This window comes from Protopterus annectens, chromosome 1.part0, assembly GCF_019279795.1.
Source record: "Protopterus annectens isolate FY-2018-M chromosome 1.part0, PAN1.0, whole genome shotgun sequence".
NCBI classification, from domain to species: Eukaryota; Metazoa; Chordata; order Ceratodontiformes; family Protopteridae; genus Protopterus; species Protopterus annectens.
In genome coordinates this window covers 651,439,653-651,459,169 of record NC_056725.1, presented here as the reverse complement: position 1 = coordinate 651,459,169, position 19,517 = coordinate 651,439,653, and the positions used below count along the sequence as shown (strand labels likewise).

The 19,517-nt window shown below is 44.9% G+C and overlaps 1 protein-coding gene across 1 annotated transcript in view; it reads left to right on the top strand.

The window, feature by feature from the left end:
• The window catches only part of LOC122793771 (probable ATP-dependent RNA helicase DDX17), a 1,394,853-nt gene that overhangs the window by 762,939 nt on the left and 612,397 nt on the right, over positions 1 to 19,517 (top strand). Inside the window, exon 8 of the mRNA XM_044061964.1 lies at positions 22 to 194. Coding sequence (XP_043917899.1) covers positions 22 to 194 — 173 coding nt within the window. The remainder of the gene's footprint in view (positions 1 to 21; positions 195 to 19,517) is intronic.

The following is a 19,517-nucleotide window of genomic DNA, read 5'->3' as shown; positions in this document are numbered from 1 at the left end:
TTCTTTCTTTTTAATTTTTAGCCTGATAGGCAGACCTTGATGTGGAGTGCAACATGGCCAAGAGAAGTTCGCCAGTTAGCTGAAGATTTCCTTGTCGATTATGTACAGATAAATATAGGAAACCTGGAACTAAGTGCCAACCATAATATACTGCAAATTGTTGACGTGTGTATGGAAACTGAAAAAGACAGCAAGTAAGTTAATTGTAAAACTGTGTTGCCCAAGTAACTGCTTAGTTGGTTTTGTTCTTGTACTTTTAGTAGTTTAACACATTTGTCAAATTTGAAGATTTCTGGTTAGATATTTTGTGTGGTAACTGGTCTTTAATTTTAGAAACTGCTCCTTGTTTGAGACTAGCTCTCTGGTGTAGATGTTCTTCATGTTTCACTGTTAGTCATCACATTTGGGTTATCCATGCCAGGGTAGCCCTTGGACGGCCCGAATAGCAGAGGCTTTGTATTTTTGCATCGGTTGCAGTCACGTCAGGACTGACGTCAAGTCATCAGTAGTATAAAGTAAGGCAGCCAACGCCATTACATCAGTCTTTCTTGCCGAGGAGCCCAAAACAGAAGCAATTCGCCCGAGTACCGCTCCTTTGTCTTCCAAATTGAAGCTGAAGTCTTCTAAAGCTAAGTACCCCATTGGGGATCCTTTTTTCTTGCATTAACCAATGTCAGAAAAAGTTAACAATTGTCTTGCCTGTGGAAAGCAAATACCACATCGAGACTTTCATTCTTACTGCGTCACTTGCTTAGGCCCAGACCACGATGTCCCTCGCTTTCGCTTTTGTGCTTTAATGCCAGAATTACTTGTCATCGGGCCCTTATTGTAGCCAGATATTTTCGCTTACAGTCCTCTAATTCCGATATGGCTTCGGTAAGTCATCCGACAGCAGATTTTCCGATAAAACGTAAGGATAAAGACAGAGTCAGATGATGCTCTTCGTGTTTCACTGTTGCAGTCATTACATTTGGGTAATCTGCTGGTAGGTTGCCCTCAGTCGGCCTGAATAACAAAGTCTTGGGTCCTGCGTTGGTTGCTGTCTCCTCTTCCATGACGTCAGGTCATCGGGTATAAAACATGCAGCCGATGCCATTTTAATCAGTCTTTCTTGCCGTGCGGTGCACAAAGCAGAAGCAGTTTGCTAGTGCTGGTTGGCCGACTCCTGAAATTTTTCCTTTTCGAGTTTCAGAACCGAAGTCTTCAAACTAAAGCTAAGTACCCCTTTGGGGAAACTTTTTCTTGCTCCTTACCGATGTCAGTAAAAGTTAATAATTGTATTACTTGTGGGAAGCAAATACCTCAAGGATTTTCATGTGTACTGTATTCCTTGCCTAGGCCCTGACCACAATGTGCCTTGCTGTCGGTTTTGTGCTAAATTTAACCAACGCACTATTAAGCGTTTGTATATTTTTTCTTCTAAATACTTTGGCTCAAGATTTAACTATCCTGAAATGTGTCTTGGCTATCCGACTACCAGAATTCACAGAAAACGCAAAGAAAGACACAGACCGTCAAGGTCCAAAACCGACGATGAAGCTTCTCCTAAGCCAGTTGCTGGTACTCAGTGAGGTGCTTTTGCAGCCCCTGATGCCCGCTACTTTTGATTCGCAGGCCTCTACCGAGACCCATTCGGAGTCCGGCATGCCGCAAGACTCTTCAAGTATTGAACCCGAGGATGTCTCCCCCTTGGATGGGTCCGGAGCCGCTAAGCAGGCACCGGCTTCTGAGGGTGTTGTCAGGCCTATAGATTTGTGTATTAAACCAACCCCATCAAAAACAAGGCCAAAACCAACTTCTATGTCTAAAAAACCGATGCATGAGCCACGTGTTCAGGCCCCTATGCCTAAAAAAAAAAATGATCAAAATGACTAAGGATTTATTACTTTGAATCAGGGTCTCCCAACCCCCTCCTGCTAAGAGGCCTAGGCAAGGCACTGATTATGAATCTTCAGATCAGGTTTCCATTTCTTCTGATTCCTCTTCTGATCAGGAATTTTCTGTTCCCCCCTATGAGGACTCTGATGCAGAAGAATCCATCCCTTCTGCTTCTCCTCCTGAGGATTTTTCTTTTGGAGAAACTTTGCATACCTTAAGGGAACATTTTCATTGGGAGAGACGGAATTTTTCAGAATCCAAAAAGAGACTTAGGGATTTTCTTCTTCTTCCTTAGCATAGGCCTTTGGCTATACCTCTCATTTTAGACATTGTTGATGATTTTGTCTCAGAATCCAGCATGGCTCCTGATTGCCTGCCTCCGGCTCCTTGTACGCCAGACAGATATTACAGGGTTACTGACTCCCACAAGTTTCTTTTCAAAAGTCCTACTGCTGACCCTGAAACAATTTCTTAGGGTCCCAAGGGTGTTAAGGCTTCTACTGCTAAAAATCCTACCCCTTCTGATAGAGACTCCAGGGCGCTGCAAAGATGGGCTAAGAAGGTTTATAATTCTGCAACCCTGTCAATCAGGGCTTTAAACTGTCAATTTCATATGCTGAAATATCAACAGCATGTCATGGGCTTGCTTAAACAGAAAATTGTTGATTTCTGATTGTGTGGAAAATAGAGTTGCAGGATTTATTGCATTCAGCTGAACAAGTTGGAAAGCATACTTTGCAATGTAGTCCTTGGAGGCCTCTTCTAGGGCCACCATAACTGGATCTGTGATGAGGCATGCTTGGCTCAAGGAGAAAAATCTGCCTGATCATGTTAAGCTAAATTGTTGGATGCTCCTTTACAACAGGACAGTCTGTTTGGTAATAAGGCAGAAGAAGTTTTGAAAAAGATGAAAGACCAAGCTAAATCTATGCAAACTGTAAAAGATTTCTTGCAAGTGCAGACACCCAGGTTCAGTAGGCACTGGCCTACTAAGAGTTGGTCCTTTCCAGTACCCAACAGAGCCGCTCAGGTAAAACCCAGACACTCCAAAGGCTCCAGGTTTCAGTCACAAGGAACTTACAGAACAAAGCAATGGGGTGCCTCCATCTCCAAATCTGGAAGTAGCAAAGCACCCCCCTACGGTAAACAGTCTCAATGACTTTCTCTGCTATTTCCAAGCACTTATCTTTTGGCAGCCCCTTTGGGGGAAAACTAGCACTTCATGCTCAAAATTGGTATCTAATTACCCAGAACAAGTGGGTCTTAAGTATAGTATCCCAGGGATACAGATTTAATTTCTACACGTTGCCAATTCCAAACGGATGGACAGATCTTCCCCCAAATCAATGGGCAGAGGCCCAGAAACAAGTCCTGTCCCTCATGGATATGGGGGCAATTCAACCAGTACCAGAAAAGGAAAAGGTTTTTATTCAAGGCTTTTCCTGGTACCCAGAAAAGACAAATCATGGCATCCAATTCTGGACTTGTCCGTTCTAAATATGTACCTGGACATTGCAAAATTCAAGATGCTGACTCTACAACAGTTGCTGCTTATGCTAGACAAGGATGCCTGGTTGGTAACTCAAGACTTAGCGGCTTACCTGCATATCCCAATCGGGGAATCTTGCAGAATATACCTCCACTTCAAAGCAGGCTATTTGCATTGCCAGTTCTCTGCACTGTCCTTTGGCTTATCTACTGCACCCAGGGTCTTCACAAAGTGCCTGGCACAAGTGATTGCATTTTGAAAAGACAAATAAACATTCAAATTTATCCTTATCTGGGCGATTGTCTAATTCAGGCAGAAAACAAGGACACTCTTCTGCAACATCTGGCGTTTGTAAAAAGGCTTCTAACATCCCTAGGGTACACCATAAACAAAAAGAAATCACAGTTGGTACCCTCTCAAATAATTACATTCCTGGGTGCAAGCTTGAATACCACTGCCCAGATGGCTTACCTCACGCCAGACATACAAATGCAATTGATAACATACTTCAAACAATTGGCCACAAAAACCCAGCTATCTGCAAGACAGGTCCTGCAGGCTTTGGGGTTCATGGCTTCCTGCATTCTACTAATTCCATATGCAAGACTGCATATGAGGAAACTTCAGTGGTACCTAAAAAGCTTGTGGAGTCAACATTGTCACAGCCTGGAAACAATGATTCCTCTCATTCCTTGCCTGCAACAGGAGTTGGTGGGCAGAGGCCTGTCACCAAAACAAGGGGCTGTCATTCATTCTACCCCCTGCCACCCAAACCCTGACTACAGACGCATCAGACTATGCTTGGGGCCCATCTGGCAGGGAGATGCATTCAGGGCGAATGGAGCCCAAATCAAATGCACCTACATATCAACCAGAAAGGAATGCTAGCTGTACAGAATGCTCTGACAGCCTTCAAGGACTTCCTTCGTCCAGGACGACTACTGATAAAGATGGACAACACCACAGTTATGTGGTACATAAGCAGGGGGGTACCCACTCCTACCCTGTTTGCAGACTAGCCATGGTCTTGTGCAACACAGCCTTGACTTGCCAAATACATCTACACGCTCAATTCCTGCCAGGAAAGCAAAATACTCTGGCAGACGAACTAAGCAGAAATCATATGGACCCACACAATTGGAAACTGGATCCACAAATCTTCAGCATGTTGACATGAAAATGGGAGAGCCCAGACATAGTTTTGGGAGAGGCAAAAAGTTCTGTCAGACAGACAAATTCTGCACAAGAATTCATCACAAAAAAGCTTGGAAAGTGGATGCTCTGTCCTTCAGCTGGGAAAACCTGTCAGTCTATGCCTTTCCCCTCCGCCTCTGCTCTCCCAAGGTTTTACTAAAAGTCAGATAGGAAAAGCCAAAAATGATTCTGATAGCTCCAGACTGGCCTTGCCAACATTGGTACCCGCTTCTAAGGAATATGTCGCACCTTCCTCCGTGGTACCTGCCTCAGACAACCTCATCTATTGTCTCAGCAGAACTGTCATATTCTGCCCACTCTGCTTCAAACTCTGAATCTTGCAGCATGGCTAATCAACTAATTTCACCAGTCACATCTCTCAGTAAACCTATGATGGATGTCATTTTGGAAGCTAGAAGGCCTAGTCTAGAAAATGTTATGCTTATAAATAGAAAAGATTCTGTGCCTGTAACCAAGCACAAGGAATAAACACAGCAATGCCAAATATTCCTCAGATTCTGCAATATTTAACTGAGACGCTTCACAAGGGCCTGTCTTTTTCTTCTATAAAAATCCATACCTCTGCCATCTCGGCTCATTACAGCACAGAGCCTCCTCTCTTTTCTCATACCCTGCTGAAGCAGTACCTCAGAGGGGCCAAAAATGTGAGACCTCCCAGGAGAGTACCAACTCCTGCATGGGACCTCAATTTTGTGCTGGAAAACCTCACCCTACCTCCTTTTGAACCAGCTGCTACTGCAGACTTAAAATTTATTTCTTGGAAGACGGCCTTTCTTTTAGCAGTCACTTCAGCTAGAAGGATTACAGAACTACAGGCTCTCATGGCAGTGGAGCCTTTTATCTTTTCTACGGACAGGGTGGCCCACAAGACCAATCCATCCATTATGCCTAAAGTGGTATCCAGTGTGGCTCTTAACTAGACCATTCATCTGCCAACTTTTTTCCCAAATCTGCAGAACAAGGGGGAGCGGATTTTGCATTCATTGGATGTACACAGACAACTAAGTTTTTACATAAACAGGACAAAATCTCTAAACGTCTGGGCAACTACTGGTGGCATTTGCTGCAGGGGTGGAGGGGAAGGCTATTTCAAAGCAAACTGTTTCAAAATGGATAAGCCATTGTATTAGTTTTTGTTGCATGCACCCTGGTAAACTTGTCCCCAAAAGGATCCGATTCCATTCCACCAGGGCTGCATCTACTTCTGCAGCTTTTCTCAGAGGGGTCCTACCAGAGACATTCTAGAAGCTGCTACTTGGAGCTCAGTTCAGACGTTCACCAAACATTACCATTTACCTCTCTTCTAAATCCAGGGCAGGCTTTGCCACTGCTGTCCTGCAGGGCCTTATAGCTGCTCCTAATGCTTTATAATTCCATCCTCCCTTCCATAGCTTTGGTTTTCTACCCAAATGTCATGGAAGAAGGGACAGCAACTGACACAGGACCCAAGACTTTGTTAATCAGGCCGACTGAGGGCAACCTGCCAGCAGATTACCCAAATGTAATGACTGCAACAGTGAATATACTCGAACGTCTACATTTATGGTAAGTGCACACAACTGTACTTTACTGGGTCTGTGCTCGGAAGGCATGCTTGGCTTAAGGAGCAATCTTTGCCTGATCATGTTAAAGCTAAACTGTTTTATGCTCCCTTAAATCAGGACCGCCTGTTTGGCAACAAAGCTGAGAAAGTTCTTAAAAAGATGGAAGATAAAGCTAAATCTATGCAAACTGTTAAAGATTTCTTGCAAGTTCATTTGCCCTCTAAGAATTGGTTCTTTCCAGGTCTTCTCAAGCCAAGCCCCCCAGACACAGCAGAAACCCCAGATTTCAGTCCCAGGGGACACACAAGACTAAACAGTGGTGGATTTCCATTCCCAAATCTGGGAGTAGTAAGATTTCCCCCTATGGAAAACTGTCTCCGTGACTTGCTTTTAAAACTTCCAAGCACTTCCCAGCTGAATGCTCATTTAGGCGTAAAGATTGGTCTGCAGGCCAAAAACTGGGAACTCGTTACCCAGGACAAATGGGTTTTAAATAGTGTCCCAAGGATACAGATTACACTTCCACACATTACCAACACCAAGTGGGTGGCCAGGTCTACCCCCAAATCAGTGGGCAGAGGCTCAAAATCAAGAACTCTCTCCCTCTTAAGCATGGGGGTTATTCAGTTGGTACCAGAAGAGGAAAAGAGAGAGGTTTCTATTCGAGACTTTTCCTGGTACCCAGAAAAGGCCAATACATGGCGTCCAATCCTGGACCTTTCTACTCTAAACACCTTTCTGGTGATTCCAAAATTCAAAATGCTGACTCTTCACCAGCTGCTTCCTATGATCGGCAAAGATGCATGGTTGGCAACGCTAGACTTAAAAGAAGCATACCTGCACATCCCTATCAGGGAGTCTTGCAGAAGATGCCTACGCTACATGCACTATCAGTTCTCTGCACTGCCCTTTGGCTTATCTACTGTGCCCAGGGTATTCGCAAAGTGCCTGGCTCCAGACATTGCATTTTGCAGGCAAAGAAATTTTCAAATTTACCCATACTTGGATGATTGCCTGATTCAGTAGGACAGACCGGGATTGCTACTTCAGCACCTGACATTTGAGACTCCCATCTTCTCTGGGGTGTACCATCAACGAAAAGAAATCACATCTGTTACCCAGCCAAAAAATTGTTTTCCTGGGAACAAGCTTGAACAGAACTTCCCAGATGGCATTCCTCACTCTAGAAAAGCAGGTTTGTTTGACAAATTACTTCAAACTACTGGCCACCCAAACCCAGCTATCTGCAAGAAAGATACTGCAAACCCTAGGGTTCATGGCCTCATGCATTCTACTTATTCCATATGCAAGACTGCATATGAGGAAACTTCAGTGGTACTTAAAAGTTTCAGGTGTCAACATTTTCAGGACCTGGAAATAGTGATTCCTATCATTCCTTGCCTAAGGACAGAGTTCCTTTGGTGGGCAGAGGCTTGCAACCACAATAAGGGACTCCCTTTCACTCAACATCTTGCCGCCGAAACCCTGACAACAGTCGCATCAGACAATACATGGGGGGGCTCACATGGCAGGCAAATGCAGTCAAGGCAAATGGAGCCCTGGACAAATTCACTTGCATATCAATCAAAAAGAGATTCTAGCTGTACAGAATGCTCTGACCGCCTTCAAACACCTAATCCTTCCAGGACAAGACACAGAACATCACACTTATGTGGTACATAAGCAGGGGGGAACCCATTCTTACCCAGTCTGCCGGTTAGCCATGGCCCTAGTGAACACAGCCTTGAGCAAACAAGTGCACTTACAAACTCAATTCCTGCCAGGTAAACAAAATTCACTGGCAGATGACTTGAGCAGCAATCTACTGGACCCACACGAGTGGAAATTGGAGCCCAACTCATTCAAACTTCTAATCCAGATGTGGGGGACACCGGAGGTGGACCTCTTTGCCTCCCCCGAGAACCAACAATCAAGTGAATTCTGCACCAGGAACCATCACAGCAGGGCCTTGGAAGGTGGATCCCTTACCCTTCACATGGGAAAAACCTCTCAATGTATGCCTTTCCCCCCCTCTGCTCCTCCTTTCAAAAGTGCTACTCAAATCAAACTAAACAGGCCAACGCAATCCTTATTGCCACAGACTTGCCACGCCAGCACTGGTACCCACTCCTGCTCAGTCTGACAGCAGTGCCACCCTGGCACCTACAGCTCACACCTTCCCTGCTGTCTCAGCAGGAGGAACAAATTTTGCATCCACAGTTGCAAACCCTGAACCTTGCAGCCTGGCGTATTCCCTGAATACACCACCAGCAAACCTCAGCAAGCAGGTGCTGGACGTCAGCCTTGAGGCCAGAAGGCCTAATACTAGGAAATCCTATGCTGAAAAGTGGAAAAGATATTGTTGTTGGAATCTGTCTCAAGGAAATGACACAGCTGTGCCCTCCTTACATTAAATCCTTGATTACCTAGCGGAGCTGCTCCACATAGGCCCATCTTTCTCCTCCATTAAGATTCATACCTCTGCCATCTCAGCTCATTATAATACTGAGCCACCTCTGTTTTCTCACCCTCTCATCAAACAGATGTTCTTCGTGTTTCACTGTTGCAGTCCTAACATATGGGTTATCTGGCTCCTCGCCCCGAATACTGGAGTTCTCAGTATATGATGTCAGCTGTAAAACTGATGTCAGAACGTCAGGTATAAAGGGAGGCAGCCGACGCCATTTCCTCAGTCTTTCTTGCTGTGGAGCCCAAAGCAGATGCAATTCGCACTAGTGCCGGCCGTTTACCTTTTTTTCGTTTTTTGACTACCAAGTTGAAGACGCCTTCAGATAAGTACTCCGTTGAGGATCCTTTTTTCTTACTTTAACGAATGTCAAATAAAGTTAATAACTGTCTTGTTGTGGAAAAACAGATTCCGCACTGTGCTTTTCATTCCTGATGTTCGTGTTTCACTGCTGCAGTCATTACACTTGGGTTATCCTGTCATCAGGCGGTCCCGCAGTTGGCCAGAGTTCCAAAGTCTTGGTCCGGCGTCGGTTGCTGTTGCCTCCTCCCTGAAGTCAGTGGTATATAATAAGCAGCCGACGCCATTTTCTTCAGTCTTTCTTGCCGCTCGGTGCCCGAAGCAAAAGCAGTTCGCAAGTGCCGGTCGGCCGACTCCTGAGTTATCAAATTCGATTTTCAGAACCGAAGTTTTCAATAAAGCTAAGTACCCCGTTGGGGAAACGTTTTCTTGCCTTAGACCGATGTCAGTAAAAGTTAATAATTGTATTTCTTGTGGGAAGCAAATACCTCATAAGGATTTTCATTCTTACTGTATTCCATGCCTAAGCCCAGATCACGACGTCACTAGTCGGTTTTGTGCTAGATTTAACAAACGCACTGTTAAACGTCTGTTTGATTTTGCTCGCCATTACTTTGGCCGAAGGTTTAATTACACCATGCCGTCGGAACAACTGATGACCGGAATTCACAAAAAATGCAAAGACAAGGATAAGGACAGGCATCCGAGGCCCAAAACTGACGACAAAGCCTCTTCTAGGCCAGTCGCCAGTTCTCAGTGAGGTGCTTTCGCAGCCCCTGACACCCGCTACCTCAGAGCCACAGGCCGCTACAGACTCCCACGTGGAGGTGCCTAGGCCTCTGGATACTCAAGGTGTTGGGCCTACGGAGACTAACCCTTCAGATGGGTCCTGAGCCGCTGAGCAGGCATCAGCTTCTGAGGGTGTTTTCAGACCTTCACAACGTACCATTGCAACTACAGCCAAGTCTAAAACTACATTAAAGACAAAGAAGCAAGTACAGCATTCACCTGGACAGGCCTCCATGCCAAAAAAGCAGATACTCAAAATGGCCGAAGACTTAATTAATCTGATCAGGGGTTCCCATCCCCCTCTTGATAAAAGGCCTAGGCAGGGGTTCCCATCCCCCTCTTGATAAAAGGCCTAGGCAGAATACAGACTATGATTCCTCTGACCAGGTTTCTATATATTCTGATTCCTCTTCAGACCAGGGATACTCTCTACCCCCCTATGAGGACTCTGATGCGGAAGAATCAATTCCTTCAGCCTCTCCTCCTGAGAATTACTCTTTTGGGGAAACTTTACATATCATGAGGGAGCATTTCCATTGGGAGGGCCAGGATTACTCAGAATCCAAGAAAAGGCTCAGCGACTTTTTTATTGCCTCAGCACAGGCCCCTTGCTTATTCCGCCAGTGTTGGGTATTGTGGATGATGTGTTCACTGAATCCAGTTTAAATCCTGATTCTTTACCCCCTGCTCCAGTCAAGCCAGACAGATTTACAGAGTCCCTGACTCTCACAAATTTCTTTATAAAAACCCTGTTGCTGACCCAGAAACTATTTCACAGGGTCCCAAAGGGCTAAAGGCTTCCACAGCTAAATATCCAGTTCCCTCTGACAGGGATTCTAATGCATTAGACAGATGGGGGAAGAAAGTTTACACCTCTGCAGCTTTAGCAGTGAGGGCTTTAAATTGCCAGTTTCACATGCTTAAATATCAACAATATTTACTGTCTCACCTAAAACAGAAAATGAGTACAAGTGCAGAACAACCTGATTATAAGGAAATGCAGGATTTATTGCATGCAGTTGAACAAGTGGGAAAGCATACTTTGCAATGTAGTTTTGATTCATTAGAGGTTTCTTGTAGAGCAGCAGTTACAGGATCTATGATTAGAAGGCATGCTTGGTTAAAAGAACAAAGTTTACCAGATCATGTTAAGGCAAAATTATTGGATGCTCCTTTACAGCAAAATATTTTATTAGGTGTTAAGGCAGAAGAGGTTTTAAAGAAAATGGAGGATAAGGCAAAATCTATGCAAACGGTGAAGGATTTCTTACAGGTACAGCCACCTCGATTTAGCAGGAATTGGCCTACAAAAAATTGGTCCTTTCCAGTGTCAGGCCACAAAGAGGCAGATACAGACGCCCAAGAGGCAGATCTCAGCCCCAAGGCTCTTACAGACCACAACAGTGGGGTGCTTCAACCCCAAAAGGAGGTGAAGACAAGTCACAGCCTTACAGGAAACCGTCCCAATGACTTCCCCCTTCCATTGCCAAGCTCTTCCCTTTTGGCAGCTCCCTTAGGGGGGGAAACTAGCACTTTTTTCACAAAACTGGCAAGCAGTCACCCAAGACATATGGGTGCTGAATATTGTCTCAAGGTTACAGGTTGCACTTTCACACTTTACCAAGGCTAAAAAGAATGCCAGACCTGCCACAAAATCAATGGGCACCAGCACAAAAGCAAATTACAGCCCTCATGGACATGAGAGCTATTCAAGAAGTGCCACAGCAGGAGCAAGGACAAAGATTTTACTCAAGACTCTATATGGTCCCCAGAAAGGACAAAGTCTGGAGACCCATGCTAGACCTTTCTACTCTAAATACTTACCTGGATGTTCCGAAATTCAAAATGTTGACACTACAGCAGCTCCTTCCCATGTTGGGCAAGAAAGCTTGGCTTGTTACTTTGGACCTCAGAGGCATACCTGCATGTCCCTATCGGACAAAATTGCAGAAGATTCCTCAGATTCATAGCTGGTTCAATACACTACCAATTCTCTGCACTGCCTTTTGGCTTATCTACTGCGCCCAAGGTCTTCACAAAGTGCCTGGCACCAGTAATTGCATTTTGCAGACAAAAAGGAATTCAAATATATCCATACCTGGACGACTGCCTGATTCAAGCAGAGAGCAAGGACATTCTTCTAAAGCATCTGGCGTTGTAAAAAGGTTAATTTGCCTAGGGTACACAGTAAACGAAAAGTCAAAACTAGTGCCCTCACAAGAGATGATATTCCTGGGTGCCAGCATAAATACAACGGCCCAGATGGCTTCTCACACCAGACAAACAAGGACAACTGACTCAGTATTTTCAATTGACAAGTCCTAACTTCCTGCAAGAAAAATTCTGCAGGCCTTGGGATTCATGGCATCCTGCATACTACTAATTCCATATGCCAGACTCTATGAGGAAATTACAGTGGTACCTAAAAAGTGTTTGGACTCAACACTCTCACAGCTTGGTAACAGTAATACCACTAATTCCCTGCCTACAACAGGAGTTTCGATGGTGATCACAGGCATGTCACCTCAACAAGGGACAGCCTTTCACTTTTCCCACAGCCAGGCAGACTTTAACAACAGATGCTTCGGATTACGCCTGGGGAGCACACATGGCAGGAAAATGTATTCAGGGCAAATGGACCACAGACCAAATGCATCTTCACATCAATCAAAGAGATGTTGGCTGTACAAAATGCCCTAACAGCTTTCAAGGACCTTCTGCATCCAGGACAATTATTATTAAAGACAGACAACACCACAGTAATGTGGTACATAAGCAAGGGGGCACTCATTCTTACCCCCTATGCAGACAAGCCATGACCTTGTGGAACACAGCTCTAACTTATCGAGTTCATCTGCAAGCACAATTCCTGCCAGGAAAGAAAAATACTCTGGCAGATGACTTGAGCAGAAACATCATGGAACCTCACGAGTGGAAATTAAATCCACAAGTCTTTAGCATGATGCAAAAGTGGGGGTGCCCAGACATAGATCTTTTTGCCTCCCCACTGAATTGCCAACTACAAAAATTCTGCACAAAGACTTATCACACACAAGCATGGAAAGTGGATGCTCTTTCGTTAAGCTGGAAAAGCCTAAACGTTTATGCCTTCCCACCACTGCCTCTCCTTTCAAAGGTACTCCTAAAAGCCAAACAGGAAAAGCCACAGATGATCCTGATTGCTCCAGACTGGAAAAACCACAGATGATCCTGATTGCTCCAGACTGGCCAAGCCAGCATTGGTACCCAATCTTAAAGAACTTGGCTCAAGGCCCACCGTGGATTTTGCCTCAAATCCCACACCTATTGACTCAACAAAACAATCAGATCCTGCACAGTCGGTTCAAAACCTTAAACCTGGCTGCATGGCAGATTCATTAGCCAAACCGACAACACCTCTCTCTAAAGCTGTTATGGATATCATTTTGGAGGCCAGTAGGCCTAGCACCAGGAAATCTTATTCAGAAAAGTGGAAGAGATGCTGTGCCTGGAACCAGGCTCAAAACCTTGATCCTCTTGTGCCCAACATTCCTCAGATATTACAGTACTTAACTGAGATGCTGGACAAAGGACTATCCTTCTCATCCATTAAGATCCACTCCTCTGCCATCTCGGCTCATTACAACACGGATCCTCCTATTTTCTCTCATCCATTGCTAAAGCAGTACCTCAGAGGGGCTAAAAACATAAGACCGCCACGGAGAGCACCAGCACCTACTTGGGACCTCAATTTTGTCTTGGAAAAGCTCACTTTACCTCCTTTTGAGCCAGCCAGTTCAGTAGAATTAAAATATATATCATGGAAAACTACTCTGCTTCTGGCAATAACCTCAGCACGAAGAGTCTCAGAACTACAGGCACTAATGGCAGTGGAGCCTTTCATCATTTTCCACCAAGACAGGGTTTCTTTAAGAACAAACCCTTCCTTTATGCCTAAGGTGGTCTCCAGTGTGGCTCTTAACCAAACTATTCACTTGCCAACTTTTTATCCAAACCCCCAGAATAAAGGGGAGAGACTTCTACATTCCTTGGACATACACAGGCAATTACGCTTCTACTTGGACAAAACAAAAGCTTTCAGAAAAACTGAACAATTGTTTGTATCATATGCTGCAGGATCACAGGGAAAGGCTATTTCAAAGCAGACCATTTCAAAGTGGATAGGACACTGTATCCGGTTCTGCTATACACAACATGGGAAAACCTGTACCATCTAACATTAGACCACATTCCACCAGGGCAACTGCCACTTCTACTGCCTACCTTAGAAGAGTACCTACCAAAGACATTTTGGAAGTTCAGTGCACACCTTTTCCAAGCATTACCACTTGCCTCTTTATTCTAGATCCAGTGCTGGCTTTGCCGCTGCAGTGCTGCAGGGCCTCATAGCCACACCAAATCCTCTATTGAACCAGCCACCCTGACTCAGCTTTGGGATTCAACCCAAGTGTAATGACTGCAGCAGTGAAACACTATGAACATAGAACAGTTTTGTACCTACCAAAAATTCACTGCTGCAGTTCTGGTTACCCACCCGTCATCCCCTTTTTCTTAGTTGGGTCTTATCTATAACTTTCTACACTATACTACCTATGTGGTGTACTTGCTGGTTACTGAAGGTTTTGTTTTTACCTTATTGTATGTTTTGTAAGCAATATGTATTGCCTATCTTTTTGGGGGCACCTGACATATGGGGCAAGAAAAACTGAAGAAAATGGCGTCTGCTGCTTCTTGTATACTACTGATGTCAGGGAGGAAGCTACAGCAACTGACGCCGGACCAAGACTTTGGAACTCTGGCCAACTGCCTGGACCGCCTGACGGCAGGATAATCCAAGTGTAATGACTGCAGCAGTGAAGACACTTGAACATCTACATTTATGGTAGGTACAAAACTGTACTTTGTATAACTTGTTTGGGCCTTGAGCACGACACCCCTAAATGCGATCTCTGTGCTTCTTTTAACCCGCGTACCATACGCCATAGAGCTAAGATTTTGTATAAACATTTTGGAGTCTGGCTTAAGTTCGCTGATGTTCGTGTTTCACTCTTGCAGTCATCACTGTAGGGTTCTTCCTGCCGGCAGGCAGCCCTCGGTCGACCAGAATCCCAAAGTCTGGGTCCGGCGTCGGCTGTGTACTCACCTTCCCTAACGTCAGTGCACCAGGGGTACAAAGCTCCCAGCCGACGCCATGTTCTCCAGTCTTTCTTGCCGTGCGGTGGAAGCAGTTCGCAAGTGCCGGACGGCTAACTCCTGCTATTTTTTGGTGCTTCATACCGAGGACTTTCTTCTTTTCAAAGCCAAGTACCCCGTTGGGGAAACTTTTTTCTTGCTCCAGACCGATGTCAGAAAAAGTTAATAATTGTATTTCATGTGGGAAGCAAATACCTCATAAGGATTTTCACTCTTACTGTATTCCTTGTCTAGGCCCTGACCACGACGTAGCTAGTTGTCGGTTTTGTGCTAGATTTAATCAACATACTATTAAACGGAGATACGATTTTGCCTTTCATTACTTTGGGAGGCGATTTAATTATAACATGTCGTCGGACACTCTTCCGACTACCGGAGTTCACAAAAGGCGCAAGGATAAGGATAGGCCTCCGAGGTCCAAATCAGACGACAGTTTACAATCAGAGCCAGCTGCCAGTTTGGCTGTCGTCCGTGAGGCGCTTTCGCAGCCCCTGTCGTCAGCCATTACAGAACCGCTTGCCGAAACGGACTCCCACGAGGAGCCAACTAGGCCTTCGAATACTCCAGGTGCAGGACCTTCGGATAATGCTCCCTCGGATGGTTCCAGAGTCACTGTGCAGGTACTGGCTTCCGAGGGGGTTTTCAGGCCTACGCAGCTTGAGGCAAAGGCAAAGACTCCTTCTAAAACAAAGATTCATGCCCAGACCTCCTCTGATCCGGGACCTAAATCTCAAAAGCAAATGCTTAAAATGGCGGAGGACTTGCTAACTATGATTAGGGGTTCACATCCCCCTCCAGACAAAAGGCCAAGACGAGAATTGGATTATGAATCCTCTGATCAGGCATCTTTCTCTTCAGTGTCTTCCTCTGAACAGGATTATACTTTCCCTCCTTATGAGGATTCGGATGCTGAGGAATCCATTCCTTCAGCTTCTCCTCCTGAGGATTATTCTTTTGGGGAAACTTTACATGACATGAGGGAACATTTTCACTGGGAAGGACAGGAGTACTCTGAATCTAAGAGAAGGCTTAGGGATTTCCTTCTTCCCCAACACAGACCCCTGGCTATTCCTCCTATTTTGGATATTGTGGATGATATCTTTTGAGTCTAATTTAACTCCTGACTCCTTTCCTCCGGCTCCTGCTAAGCCTGATAGATATTACAGAGTCCCTGACTCCCACCAGTTTCTTTATAAAAATCCTATTGCTGATCCAGAAACCATTTCTCAGGGTCCTAAGGGTGTTAAGGCCGCCACTGCTAAAAACCCTATTCTGTCAGATAAGGATTCTAGAGCTTTGGAGAGATGGGGCAAAAAAGTGTACACGTCTGCTACTTTATCTATTAGGGCTTTAAATTGTCAATTTCATATGTTGAAATATCAGCAATACCTTTTTTCTGTTATGAAACAAAAACTGGGTACCATTTCTGCATGTGCAGACAATAAGGAATTACATGACTTGATGCATGCTACTGAGCAGGTGGGGAAACATACTTTACACTGTGGTTTTGATGCTTTGGAGGCCTCTTGGAGGGCGGCTGCCACTGGCACGGTCATTAGAAGGCATGCTTGGTTAAAGGAACAACATTTGCCTGATCAAGTGAAAGCAAAGTTACTGGATGCTCCTGTTCAACATAATGTTTTGTTTGGGTCTAAGGCTGAAGAGGTTATAAAGAAAATGGAGGATAAGGCAAAATCCATGCAAACTTTTAAGGATTTCTTACAAGTTCAGCCTCCTAGATTTAGCAGAAATTGTCCAGCTAAAAATTGGTCCTTTCCCAGCTCGGACAGTTCTCAAAGGGGTAGATATAGGCGCCCCAGAGGGAGGGCCCAAGCACAGACCTCTTAAAGACCTAGACAGTGGAGTGCTTCCACCCCCAGAGGTGGAGAAGATAGGTCTCAACCTTATAGGAAACGGGCTCAATTGACTCCCCCTGCATGGCTCCAGGAACCTCTCTCCTGGAAGCTCCTCTGGGAGAAAAATTTTCTTTCACTGAAATTGGACTTGCATAACCCAAGACAAGTGGGTTCTGGATGTAGTTTTAAGAGGTTACAAATTCCACTTTCACACTTTACCAAAACCAAACGGATGGCCCGACCTACCAAAAACTCAATGGGCAGAGGCATTAAAACAGGTGAGGTCCCTCATGGCTATGAGGGCCATAGAACTGGTTCCAAATTCAGAGACGGGACAAGGATTTTATTCAAGACTTTTTCTAGTTCCCAGAAAGCAAAATACTTGGAAGACCCATCCTGGATCTGTCAGTCGTAAATACTTTCCTGGAGATACCAAAGTTCAAGATGCTTACTCTGCAGCAGCTCTTGCCAATGTTGAGCAAAAATGCATGGATGGTGACATTAGATTTAAAGGAGGCTTACCTACACATTCCTATCAGACAGGAGTGCAGAAGATACCTCTGGTTCAAGGCAGGCTCGAAACATTACCAATTCTCTGCACTGCCCTTTGGCTTGTCTACTGCGCCCAGGGTTTTTACCAAGTGCCTGGCACCAGTAGTAGCTTACTGCAGACTCAAGGGAATTCAAATTTACCCTCATCTGGACGACTGCCTTATTCAAGCAGACAGCAAGGACATTTTACTCCAGCACCTGGAATTTGTTTAGAATCTATTCAAGTACCTGGGATTCACTGTGAACGTAAAAAAGTCAAATTTGACACCCACTCAACAGATAACTTTCCTGGGTGCTCTTTTAAACACAACAACCCAGGTGGCATTCCTGATGTCAGAAAAACTACTACAGCTGGCTTCAGCTTTCAAAAGCCTGGCGTTAATGTCTCCACTAACTGCAAGGAAATTCCTGCAGGCTTTGGGTTACATGATCTCCTGCATCCTACTCATACCGTATGCAAGACTGCATATGAGGAAGATACAATTGTACCTAAAAAGCGTATGGTCCCAGCATTGTCACAGTCTAGAAACAGAGATTGCTGTCTTGCCTTGCCTGCAAAAGGAATTCCATTGGTGGGCCATGGCATGTCTTCAAAACAAAGGGAAAGCCTTCAGTCTACCTCCAGCCTACCAAGTGATAACCACGGATGCCTCGAATTATGCATGGGGATCCCACTTGCAGGGGAAAGGCCTGCAAGGTTTTTGGACAGAGGATCAGAAGCATCTACATATCAATTTAAGAGATGTTAGCTGTGCAGAATGCCCTCTTGGCTTTCAGGGATCTTTTACAGCCGGAGCAGCTACTGATACGGACAGACCACACTACAGTTATGTGGTACATAAACAAGCAAGGGGGTTCACACTCCTACCCCCTTTGCAGACTAGCCATGACTCTATGGAACACAGCACTAGCTTGCAAAGTGGACCTACAGGCTCAATTCCTGCCAGGGAAACGAAACACTCTGGCAGACAGCCTGAGCAGGAGCCTGTCAGAAGCCTGGGGCTGCCCGGACATAGATCTATTTGCATCTACCCACAACTACCAGTTACAGAATTTTTGCACAAGGACATATCACAAGCTAGCATGGAAAGTGGATGCTCTCTCATTCAGTTGGAGGAACCTCTCGGGGTATGCCTTTCCACGACTACCTCTTCTGCCAAGGGTGGTGTTAAAAATAAAACCGGGCAAACCAAAGCTGATCTTACTAGCCTCGAATTGGCCTCCACAATTTTGGTACTCAACACTGATAAATCTATCCCAGGAACCTCCTTGGATTCTACCTCAGATTCCAAATCTTTTGTCTCAACATTAGGGCCAGGTCCTGCACTCATATCAAAGCTCGCAGCCTGGCGTATTCAGGGTGTATGATTAATCCTACCCTTTCCAAACCGGTCATCGATGTTATCTTAGAAGCCAGAAGGCCTAGCACTAGGAAATCTTATGAAGGTAAATGGAAGAGATTTTGCACCTGGATGCATGCTCAGGATTCACATCCTCACATTCCAAATATTCCATTGATTTTACATTACCTAACAGATATGTTGCATAAGGGTTTATCTTTTTCCTCCATAAAAATACATGCCTCGGCTATCTCTGCACATTATAATACAGATCCTCCCAATTTTTTCACATCCACTTCTGAAACAATATCTCAGAGGAGCAAAGAATTTAAGGCCCCCTAGGACACCACCCATTCTTGCCTGGGACCTCAATTATGTCCTGGAAAAACTTACTCTGCCTCCTTTTGAGCCTGCTGCCACATCTTATATAAAGTATTTATCATGGAAGACTGTTCTCCTACTGGCTTTAACTTCAGCCAGGAGAGTATCGGAGTTACAAGCGCTCATGGCTGTGGAACCGTACATTATTTTTCATCAAGACAGGGTTTCTTTGAGGACTAACCCTACTTTCATGCCTAAAGTGGTTTCTAAATTGCTTTAAACCAAACTTTTCACCTGCCAACTTTTTTCCCTAATCCACAAAATAAGGGGGAAGAGGATCTTGCATTCTTTGGACGTGCACAGGCAGCTTTGCTTTTACCTGGACAGAATCAAGGATATCAGGAAAACAGAACAACTGTTTGTTGCTTATGCAGCAAATTCCCAAGGCAAAGCTATTTCAAAACAGACCATTTCTAAATGGATTGCTCATGGAATCAGATTTTGTTACTCATCATGGAAAGCAAATCCCAGGAAAAATTAGGACTCAGTCTACCAGAGCTGCTGCTACTTCAG